Genomic DNA, 11,669 nt, shown 5'->3' on the forward strand with positions numbered 1-11,669 from the left:
CTTGATCGCTGTCAAGACATCTTTATTCACCTCCATGACTCCACTTGCAAACTTGTAATTAAAACCATTACAATCTAAAGTGCCTAATGAAATTAAATTCTTCCTTAAATCCGATATATGCCTAATATCACACAATGTTCTAACAACACCATCACACATTTTAATTCTGATATTTCTTATTCCAAAAACTTTGCATGATGCATTGTTACCCATCAGAGCAGAACCAAAATTTACTAACTTGTAGGTGGTGAACCAATCTTTATTGGGTGTCATGTGATAGGAGCATGCCGAATTCAGAATCCAAGAATACATGAGTTATTCTAAACTGGATGAAACAGAAAGCATATCCCCATCACTGCTCTTTAAGACTTCTTCTTCCACTACATTCGTAGATTTAGATGGACCCTTTTTATTCTCTGCATTCCCCTTTTTTTTCTTTAGACAATCTTGTTTTATGTGCCCTTTTTTCCTATATGCAAAATACCATATGCCCTTCCTCTTCCTGAAATTGGACAGTGATTTATTGCTACTCGGTCCACTCTGGAACTTGCTTCTCCCACAATCCTGGTTACCCTTTACCACAAGCCCTTCACCTTGTAGATTCTCATTGTTGACTCTCTTTCTCTAATGAAAACCTAAAAGTGCACTTGTGATCTCCTCCAATTCAAGAGTCTCTTTTCCGCATGTTAGAGTTGTAACCAAATTTTCATGCGTAGGAGACGTAGGTAGGGAATTCAATAGCATCAATGCCTTGTCTTCATTCATATTTGAACTCCATATCAACTCACTTCCAATCACTGATGATCTAATTGAACACGTTGTTACGCTAGTTCATATATGAACCCTCTGACATCTTAAGCCCATACAATTTTTTCTTAAGATAGAGCTTGTTTGTCAACGACTTGGATATATACTGACTTTTCAGTTTCAGCCAAACTGTTGCCGGTGATTCCTCATTCATGACATGATGCATCACGTCATTAGCTAGACAAAAGCCTGATAGTTGCCGTAGCCTTCACTTCTAGTTCCTTCCAACTCATGTTGTCCATGCCTTTTGGTAGCCTTTTGTATAACGCCTTCACCATACCCTGCTGCACTAACAAATCCTTAACCCTTCTTTGCCATAGTATGAAATTTTCCGATTCGTCTAACTTGACAATGTTGAACTTTGTAGAAGAAATTCCAGTCTGTAACCAATAGCTTTGATACCAATTTTTTGTTGCAAATTAATTCGCTTGGAATCGTGATCGTGAAATGTAGCAAGTAACAATGAATTATACAGAAACAGGATCACACAGGTAATAAGGAAAGCAAAAAACACTCGACACAAGAATTAACGGCGTTTGGCGGAATGTCTATGTCCACGAGAGCAAGCGGCGGCTGAAATTCACTATCTATCAAAACTAAGGTTACAAAATTGTATTTATGCTAACCCTACATGTATAGAGTGATTAGAAAGTTCCTTAAATACCCCTGCATCAATCCCCAAAAGATTTGCCTCCATATCACCAACCTATTGATCTTCCCAATTCAAAATTCAAAAATAGTGTCGAACAAAATCATCGATGATTTGTTCAAATCGTCGACGGTTTCCTTCTAAATTAGCTTCTATCTAAAACCATTGATTAATTATGCAAAACCGTCAACATTTTTCTTCCTAATTTGGCTACTGCCTGAAACTGTCGATGATTTTGCATAGTCCATCGATGGTTACATCGACTGTTTCAAACAGATGCTAATTTAGAAGGAAACCGTCGACGATTTTGTTCGGTATTATGTTTGAATTTTGAATTGGGAAGGTCAATAGGTTGGGGATATGGAGAAAAATCCTCCAGGGATCGATATAGGGGTATTTAGGGAACTTTCTAATCCCTTTGTACGTGTAGGGTTAGCATAAATACAATACTATAACCCTAACTTTGACAGAAAATGAATTTCAGTGGCCGCTTGCTCCTGTGGGCGTAGGCATTCTGCCAAACCATATTAATTAATGTATTGAGTGTTTATTGCTCTCCTTATTACATGTGTGATTATGTTTTTGTATAATTCATCAGTAGTTGTTGCATTGCACGATGATGGTTCTGCACGCATTAATTTGCAACAAGATGTCTCTTTATCTCTTTCTTTCACCCTATTCTTCCTTTAATCTCTTTTCTCTTTATCTCTCCTTACCTCTTTTAATTTAAATTTTTTCCCCCTTACTCTTTTCTTCCTCTTACAATTTTACAATTCTCACTATCTTCATTCTTGTACTTTTGATGAAAGTTGACATAACGAATCTATTCATAATAACTAATTCATTATCTACTTATATAAATCTACACCATTCCTTAAAAGATGTTTAATTTTTTATCAAGCAATTTTTTTTTTCCAAAAAATCATTATAAAATATAGTTCCATCTCTCAAATAATCTTACTATATCAAATAATGATGATTAGCTGGTGAAAGTGGACCTTTTACATTCGAAAAAAGAAATAATGTTCTTCTAAACAAATTGAAGCATGATATTTGATTGGCAATAAATTAGGAATAATATATCAATATTTAAGGGAAAAAACCATTCCTTTTGGATTGTCGATAGGATCAATTTTCATGAAAAAAATTTGGACGGAAGTAACTCCTAAAAATTATTAGGCAAGGCTAACCCATAAGGCACATTATAATTAGGACACTCAATTAAATTTTGAATTATAGTATTTTATTTTTTATTTTATTTTTATTCAAGGTCCACATTGAATTTGGATATACAATGGGAACCCTAGTTAGTAGGGGATGAATTATGCGTAGTATTCAAGTGATCTATTTTAATCAAATTCTTTTATAGTGATCCAAAATCTAAGAATTTGATTCACTATATCTAATGCAATTTAGCCAAATAGTATAATCTAAGTATTTTTTTGATGTTTCTTGAGAGATAATTTAAATTATTTTTTGTGCACATATATCTATTATGTGCTAGTAAAACTTGCCTCCACTCAAATTAATAATGTGGGAGTCTAATAAGTTTTATTGTGCTTAATAATTAACTCAAGATTTCATTTACAAAATTATTTTTTAAATTTAGAGCTCTAATATAATATTAGGTGAAACTAAGGCAATAACATGTGAAAATTGAAACATTTTGATGTACATGAAACAAGCAACTTATATTTTGGACGAACTAAACAAATTTTAGTGACATTACAAAACTTAACTTTGGTTCATGGAATATTTGCTCTATATATAAATATTTGGTTGGTTGTTGGTGTTATTTTTAAGAGATTTTTAATTTTTTTATCTATAATCTCCCAATACTTGTCTTGTAACGACGATATTTCTCTGTTAAAAGTGAGGGTATATATCAATAAATGATTAGGATATATATATGTGTGTGTGTGTGTGTATATATATATATGTGTGTGTGTGTGTGTGTGTGCATTTGCATGATAAATAGTGTGAAGACAAAACTATATATATAATGGTAAAGCTGTACAAGAAAATACAAGAAGCAGGGAAGATCCCTGGTTTTGCTTTAAAAGAGAAAAAGGAAAGTGAAAGAAGATAAAGTATAGTATGGGAATTGGGGAAAAATAAAATAAAAAAATGCTAAAGTAATTCATTAGATAAATCTTAGAAGTGGGTCAAAAGGACTCTACTTTCTGCGAAGATCCTTCGTCCTGCCCCCCGCCCCATCTCCGCATCCTTTCTGATGCTTGTTCTACCTGCGCGCCATGCATGCTTAATTAATATGAGTAGGATTTATTCAACTAGTTATGCTCCCTTTCAATTTCATTTAATCTCAATCACTGTAGATATACAGTAGAATGATAGAAATACCTCCTCTTTCCAGTTGGTCTTCCAAACGATGTACAGAAGGATCAAGGTTTGCAGAAAAGTCCCAGCGATCATACCGATCCAGATTCCCTATTAATACCACCCACATGGAAAAATCCCTCCCATGTTAATTAGCATCTGAACCATAGCAATGACCCTCCAAAACTACTATCAGGTTCAAAAAAATAAAAATAAAAAATAAACCCCATAAAAATGGTGTCATTTGCTGTTTTTTGGGTAAAGATGCATGACAATTGACAATCCAGCTTGTTCCAAAAGCATCACATATGAGTCATTATCCAACATATTTCCCATTACTCTGAACCATCAGGATAGTTGAGGAAAGTACCGTGAGACAGAGAGAGAGAGAGAGAGAGAGAGAGAGAGAGAGAGAGAGAGAGAGAGAGAGAGAGAAGAGAGGAGAATTGTGTTGAATGGCGTAATTTGTATACAAGAGGAGTAACCTATTTATAGTCTAGTCTAAAGGAAAGATTTCTTTATCAAATCCATGTGGGACAAGTGTTATTACATTAACAGCCCCCCTCAAATTAAAGGTGGCAAAATGGAGACCAATTTGAGTTTGAAATCTAAATTCTGAAGGCGTCGAGGAGGATGCTTCTTAGTGACGATATCTGTAGTTTGATTGGCTAAAGAAATTGATAATAGTCCAATGGTGTCACGAGTGAGATGATGACGCACAAAGTGACAATCAATCTAAATGTGTTTTGTGCGTTCAAGGAATACATCATTGTGAGCAATATGGCTAGCACTTTGATTATCGCAGCTGATGATAGTAGCAGTAGAATGAGTGACGCCCATGTCTTCAAGTGACCAGTGAAGCCAAAGAAGTTCTCGAGTTGTATCAGCAAGAGCACGATACTCAGCTTCTATGCTTGAACTAGCGAAATAGGGTGGGGTCATTTAAAGGTGTACCATCCATAGGAGTGAGTTTTGAGTTGAGCTCGAGAGGAGTGGTACATGTATTACTATCTGTGAGTCCTGCTCGAGTAAGAAGATCTGAAGCATAGTTGGCTTGAGAAAGATAATATACTTCAGAGTTAGAAGTGATCTCAAGTCCCAAAAAAGTAACTGAGCTTCCCAAGATCTTTCTTCTTGACATGTTGGCTGAGATGATCCTTGAGAGCCAAAATTTCGGATGCGTTATCATCGGTGATGATCATATCATCAACATAGAGGAGAAGAAGTATAGTTCCTTGGTCTGATTTGCGGATGAAAAGGGCGGAATCATGCGGGTTGGAAGTGAATCCAAAATCTCCAACAATGGTACTAAACTTCGCAAACCAAGCCGAAGAAGCTTGCTTGAGACCATATAGATTTCGACGAAGTTTGCAAACTTGATGTGGAGGATGATGAGAACCAAGAGGGGGACACATATAAACTTCTTAAGTGAGTTCACCATGAAGAAAGGCATTCTTCACATCCATATGAAATAAATCCCAACGACGAATGGCGGCAACTCCAGTTAAGCTAGAAACTAAAGTGATACGGGCAACCGAGGCAAAGGTCTCCTCATAGTTGATCCCATACTCTTGGATAAACCCTTTTGCTACCAAACGAGCTTTGTACTGCTCAATGGACCCGTCAGAGTGAGTTTTGATTTTGTAAACCCACTTGCATCCCAGAGCATGTTTGCCAATTGGCAGGTCCATGAGATCCCAAGTGTGAGTGTTTTGAGTGCTTGTAGTTCCTCATCCATTACTTTTTTCCAAAAAGGGTTAGAACTAGCTTCACGATAAGACTAAGGTTCATGCTGAGTAAAAGTAGTGGACAAAAAAAGTCACGAATATGAGCAGAAGGAGTTTTTACTGGATGACTTCGTCGAGGAGGGAGATTAGGAGCTATTTAAGTGGATCCATCAGAAGAGCCAAGTTGCTCAGAAGTGGGCAAGGTGGATGATTCAAGTGGAGTATCTGGAGACATATTAGGTGGTAATGACTTATTTGATAATGAGATAGAATGTGTTGCTAGGGAATTTGACTCAAAAGAAGAGCTTGTCTCAGCAGTATCGGGAAAAAGATCTGCGGAGAGATCAGTGAAGAGTAAATAGGTGTTGTCGTGCGATGGTTGAAACTTGGACATGGAGGCAAACATCTTGTGTTCCCAGAAAACAACATGACGTGACACTCTAATTAAGATCTTTGGAGTGAGGATTCCAACATCTGTAGCATTTGTGTTCAACATCGTATCCAAAGAAACAACATAAACGGGATCTAGGTTCCAATTTGGTTGCGCTCATGAGGCTGAAGGAGAACCAAACATGCACAACCAAATACCTTAAGAGTGTTATAGTTGGGAGGGAAACCATAGAGATGCTCAAAAGGTGATTGATTCCCAATGATGGGAGAAGGCACACGATTCTTGGTGTAAACAGTTGTAAGAGCAGCTTCACCCCGGACACGAACTAGATATAAGAATAGCATGAAGAGTATTGAGAATGTATTGGTGTTTGTGCTCAACATGCCCATTTTTTTGAGAGGTGTCAGGACATGAATGATGAGAAAGAGAGCCATGTTGGTGAAGAAAGTTAAGGACTCAAGAGTCTATGTATTTAGCCGCAATGTCTACACAAAATACTTTGGTATTGCAAGAAAATTGAGTTTTGACCATGGTAGCAAAATCAAAGTACAAACGAGGTAATTCAGATATGTTACACATAAGAAATATCTAGGTGTAATGAGAGTAATCATCAATAAAAATGACAAAATATTGAGAGCCTCCCATAGTAGCAGTCGGAGATGGGCCCTAAACATTAGAGTGAATTAAGTCAAATGGTGCAGAAGAAGAAGAGTCACTTTTGCGAAATGGCAATGCCGATTGTTTTGCAAGTTGAAAAGAAAGACAATCAAATTGTTCTTTATTAAAAAGCCCCAAATTACCACTAGACACTAAGGTTTGGAGGCGACCAACAAAAGCATGACCAAGATGAGAATGCCAAAGACTGATTGATGGTGTGGATGATACTGGAGCTGCCCTCTAAACTAATGAGGAGAAACGAGATAGAATGTGAAGATTAATGAGTTTAAAGAGTCATCCAACCTTACAGCCTATGCCAAGAGTTTGTCCCATTTGTGGATCTTGCACGCAACAACTAGAAGTGGGAAAAAATGATAGTTAGACCGAAGTCACATAATTGATGAACATATATAAGATTGCGAGTGAGTTGAGGAATAAAATAAGTATCAAAAAGAGAAGTGTTTAATGTTTAAATTTTTTTGATATGGCTCACATTCATGGGAGAACCATCAGCAGTTTGAATGGCCGGAGTGTGGATAGCAAAATGTTTGATGGAAAAGAGGGTGGAATAAGGTGTCATGTGATTACAACATGCAGAGTCAAAGAACTTAGATGAATGACTTGAGGTGACTGACATAGCATTTGAGGATGGATTACCAGAATGAGCAAGGACTTGTTGGACAATTTGCTATATGTCAGAAGCAGAAAGAATTTCAATGAAAGTAGAGGATGATGAATATGCAGCAGTAGTGGCGGTCGATCTAGAAGGAGCACCAAGAGACAGGTATTGCTAGGAATTCCTGTTGGGGTTTTGGAAACAATCACGTTGAAGATGACTAGGGGCTTGTTTATGAAAAAATGGCAAACTCTAGCCGCACATTCCAAGAGAATGTGTCTCGGTTTCTTGCAGTAACTGAAGCAAAATTTCTTTGAAGATCCAGATGGAGGTCCTTTTTTGTTGGGGTGAGGTCCCCTGGGAGTGGCAAAGATAGCATTTGTAGGGGTCCTCTTGCGAGGAGCAATGCGAGTTTCCTCTGAGAGAAGTTCAGTGATAACTTGATCCAAAGTAGGTAAGGGATTGCAACGAAGGAGAGATGCACAAACATGCTCGAAGTCATTAGTGAGGGCCATTAGAACAAGAACTAAGTGTTGATGATCCCGATAGTTGGAAAAATTTTCAGCATTATTGGCATATGTAAATTCTGGTTCTAAGGAAGCAAGTTGATCCCAAACATAGTGCATCTCATATAGGAAATTATTAATGGATTGCCTAACTTGTTGTTGCATGCGGTGTAGGGTACCCAGAAGTTGATATTGATGAGACAAATCCGCGGTGGTGTAACATTTCTCCAAAAAGTCCCAAAGTGATTTGGCATTTTTGAATCTCCCAAACTAGAGACTAAGGGAGTGTATGCACGCGTTGCGAATCCAAGTGATTATCTCCTGGTTTTTGCTATCCCACTTCTCAAGATGATCTATGTATTTGATGTTGGCTTCACCATCAATTTTTTTGGTTCAATGATATCGCCAGTGACATATCGCCAAAGCTTTCTGCCTTTGAGAAAGCTCGACATAGCTTGAGCCTATACAGTGTAGTTGGGGCCTTCCATGACGATGGCAATGGGTTTTGAAGCCTCAAGATGTTCCATAATGTGCAGAGGCAATGACAGATGAGCGGTGGCGATCAAAGGTAGTGGTGGTGGCCGAAGGCGGGCAAGGACTAGAGGCAGTCGAGATAGGTATTATGAGGATATGCAAGAGGTCTTTCTGATGTGAAGGATCAACCAGTAATAGTTGCAATCACAACGTATACTCAACTCTTGATATACCGAGGCTACAGAAGAAGTATTTCTGATGAAATATCCACTTATAGTGGCAATCACAGAGCATACTCAACTCTTGATAGGCCAAGGACTACGAAAAGGAAATAGTGACTCTGATATCAAGCTAGAGAACTCATCCTCAAAATCTAAGTGATCAGGAGAGAGAATTAATAAGATCTTATACTGGCTTGAGACTGCCCATAGAGGCAATGTGGGGCTAGATGCACACCAACGCTCCCCCTCGAGCCTACAAGGGGAAATGAGGCGAGGAGGAGTCCAACCCACGAAGGAATCAAACATAAGTTAGAGAGAGAGAGAGAGAGAGAGAGAGAGAGAGAGAGAGAGAGAGAGATATTAAGACAATACAAGAGAAGAAAATTGTATTGAATGGTGTAATTTGTATACAAGAGGGGTATCCTATTTATAGTCTAGTCTAAGGGAAAGATTTCTTTATCAAATTGATGTAGGACAAGTGTACATTAACAGAAAGTGTGACACATGATGACACCAGTGCTACCCCATTTGGTTTAATAGGACAATTTATGTACATTATATGCACAAGAACATACATTCAAATGATGAGGAACCCAACCCAGCCCGGCCCATAAATGGCCGGGTACCCTTTGACCATGACTACCCCACCTGCCCAGGTAGCTAGGAACCAAGAATTCCCAATAGGGCTGGAACCATTAAGGACCAATACTTGCTGAGAGTGGACTAACCATGGTACTGATGACAACTTCTGTATTGTTGTGAACAGGGTCTTTACAACTACCTGAATTAGGGTAGGTGTCCTAATGATCCATTCTGCTTTGCTCTTGATATATATGCATTAGAAATTTCAGAACTATTAAGTGTGTCCTAGCTAGCCATGAGGAACAATTGATCAAATGACGTTTTACCTCCACACCTAACTTTGCTTTGTAACCCAGAAGGAACCCAAGAGGGAGCCCAAAAACGTAGTAACAAGTCAAATTAATATAAGCCACCAGTGCTTGCCATCCTCCACCAACAGCAACACCTGCATAAACATGGAAGGAGCATGTAGATTTCATGACTTTTCGTATTAATTTAGTTATGTCACTAAAATTAAGATTGCCATACACGGATACCTGATATAACTGGCTGAACGCTGTTAAGCAACATGGTCATGCCCAGAAGGTAGGCTAAGTGAGCAACAGCGTCTTGCATCTCCTTGCTGTCTGTGAATATAATGGCAAAGTGGTGCCTAGTTGCCAAGATGATAACCATGCTTAGAATCCCTATAATGAGAGACTCGATGACTGTGACGATGACAGAGTATTTGGCTGCCCGGGGATGTGCCGACCCAAGTTCATTCGAAACCCGAACGCTGGAAAGACGTTAAAAAGAAATGTAGAAAAAGACGAGCAGAAGGCGTGAAAGAGAAAAAAATAAGGGTCCAAAGTAAAGAGGAAGGAAGATGAATTCTGTTTACCTTATAGCTGCATTGATCCCAATGAACAGCATGCCCTCCCAACCATTTACATTCATACTAAAACAGGAAAGATAAACCAAGTGCAAGAATTGAAATCAAATTAAATGAAAGTTGTAGAGGGAAGGAAAAAAAGAAAGAAAGAGGCATGTTTCTGACCAGATAGAAAGGGATCCAACTGCAATAACGGGATCAGCAAGGTGGCCAGTGAGAACAATTATAGTCATGAAATACCAAATCTCAAGGCAAAGCATGACGGCAGAGGCAATGGAGAGCCTGACAAAGGCCCAAATCTCCTTGAAGGCCAGCCAAGACAGACCCTTCCACCCATCCTTGCACCAACCCACCACATAAACCACCTGAGCCAAAGCAATCCCCCAAGCTGAGATGTTGTACGCCGCAGCAGCACCAGTCAAGCCCCATTTGAACACTTTGACAAAGAGGTAGAGTTCCATAATGTGCACAATTAAGGCCACAAGACCGATCCAGGCCAGAATTCCAACCTTGCTTTGAGCCTGCAAGAACTTCTGGGTCGGGAAGTTGATTGCCAGCGAAAACATTTGAGGTATTACTTGGATGGTAAAACTTCCTGCAAGTTCTGCAATGTGAGGCTGTTGCCCGAGGAGCTTTAGGATCGGTGTTGCGAATAAGTAGAGGGGCAAAAGAACGAAGCAGGACGCAAATAGGATTATCCATGAGCGCTGCAGGTAAACTCCCAGCATGAATACTTGGCCTGCGCCAAATGCCTGCCCGCATAGCGTTTCCAGTGCACTTCCCATACCTAGCTGCAATTTTCATGTGAAATTTAAGACGGACTATACATGTTTCATGCCAATGCATTTGAATTTGTCATTTCATTTCTTTATGTTCTGTTCAAAATTTTTCATTCCAATCCATTTTCATCCATCCTATTCTGCAGATACCAATTTTCAATTCTGCAGTATGAAGAAATGGGTTTGGAGTTTTAAAAAGAGGAGACCAAATTAGGCAGATGAGCAGACCTCGTTCGAACAAATATAATGTAAGAACCATGCAGAAATGGGTTTAAAACTAAAGAAAGTTGCACAGATAAACAGTGTTTGTGAACCATTAATATGGAAGTGCATGCCAAAGAAATAATGATGCAAAACACAATGTGAACACATAATAAACAATAATTATTTGAATGATGAACAATTGAGATGAAGAGTTAGAGATACAGAGAGAAGCTAACCAAGAAACCGAAGGAGAAGTTTGCAATGACAGAGAGAGAAATTGCAACCGCAGACAGCTCGATGTTTCCAAGATGGCCAGCGAAGATATTTGTGAAAGAGTTAACCCCATAATTGCACAGAATATTAAAGGCTATTGGACCTGCAATCATCCAGAGCTTCCTGGACTCCATGAAACAAACGTATTTGGCTTCCTCAAAGGTATGCACCGGCGGGTAATCCTCCTCGCCAGACTCCACCACCGTGGAAGGCGCATGGTGGAGGTCTGCGGTGTCCATGGTGGAGTCGCTGTCGATCAAAGGCACGTCTGGTTGCTGCTCCATTTTCCGGCTGGGCCTAAAATCTGCAGAGGGCGAGCCAGAGCTTTCCTCTGCTTTTGTGTCTTCATTTGATTTATCCCTCGCTATCTTTATGTCCTGCAAATGAACACCCTTATGTTTTAATTAGTCTCTTTGATGTTGTTTGAAGAAGTACGAAGTGGGTTGTGATTTGTGGAAAGTGTTTGATTTTGATCTGTTTTGAGTTGAAAGTTTTGGAGAGAATTTGTTTCACCAGTCAATGCCACCACCTATGAAATTGGTAGCACTGCCATCTGGTGATTGTTTTAACTGCAG

General features: G+C 39.0%; 1 protein-coding gene across 1 annotated transcript; it reads right to left on the reverse strand.

Annotated features, from left to right (window-relative positions):
• Window positions 1-3,621: 3,621 nt before the first annotated feature.
• LOC131166662 (protein DETOXIFICATION 34) lies at window positions 3,622-11,333 on the reverse strand. Its single transcript, XM_058125239.1, has 7 exons — window positions 11,058-11,333; window positions 10,004-10,629; window positions 9,848-9,904; window positions 9,504-9,742; window positions 9,294-9,412; window positions 3,818-3,904; window positions 3,622-3,702 (listed from the first exon to the last, which is right to left on the reverse strand). Exons 1-7 carry the CDS (start codon window positions 11,331-11,333, stop codon window positions 3,622-3,624), a joined length of 1,485 nt encoding a protein of 494 aa, XP_057981222.1.
• Window positions 11,334-11,669: the final 336 nt, after the last annotated feature.

The sequence above is a fragment of the Malania oleifera genome, chromosome 10 (genome assembly GCF_029873635.1).
Source record: "Malania oleifera isolate guangnan ecotype guangnan chromosome 10, ASM2987363v1, whole genome shotgun sequence".
Taxonomy (NCBI): domain Eukaryota; kingdom Viridiplantae; phylum Streptophyta; class Magnoliopsida; order Santalales; family Ximeniaceae; genus Malania; species Malania oleifera.

What these genes read in the sequence shown, in the direction of transcription:
- LOC131166662 (XM_058125239.1), bottom strand. Translation starts at nt 11,333, where the DNA reads ATGGACACCGCAGACCTCCACCATGCGCCTTCCACGGTGGTGGAGTCT. An exon ending in ACTTCTCCTTCGGTTTCTTG is followed by an intron (nt 10,630 to 11,057) that starts GTTAGCTTCTCT and finishes TGAAAATTGCAG; the next exon opens with CTAGGTATGGGAAGTGCACT. An exon ending in AGACCAACTGGAAAGAGGAG is followed by an intron (nt 3,703 to 3,817) that starts GTATTTCTATCA and finishes CATGGCGCGCAG; the next exon opens with GTAGAACAAGCATCAGAAAG.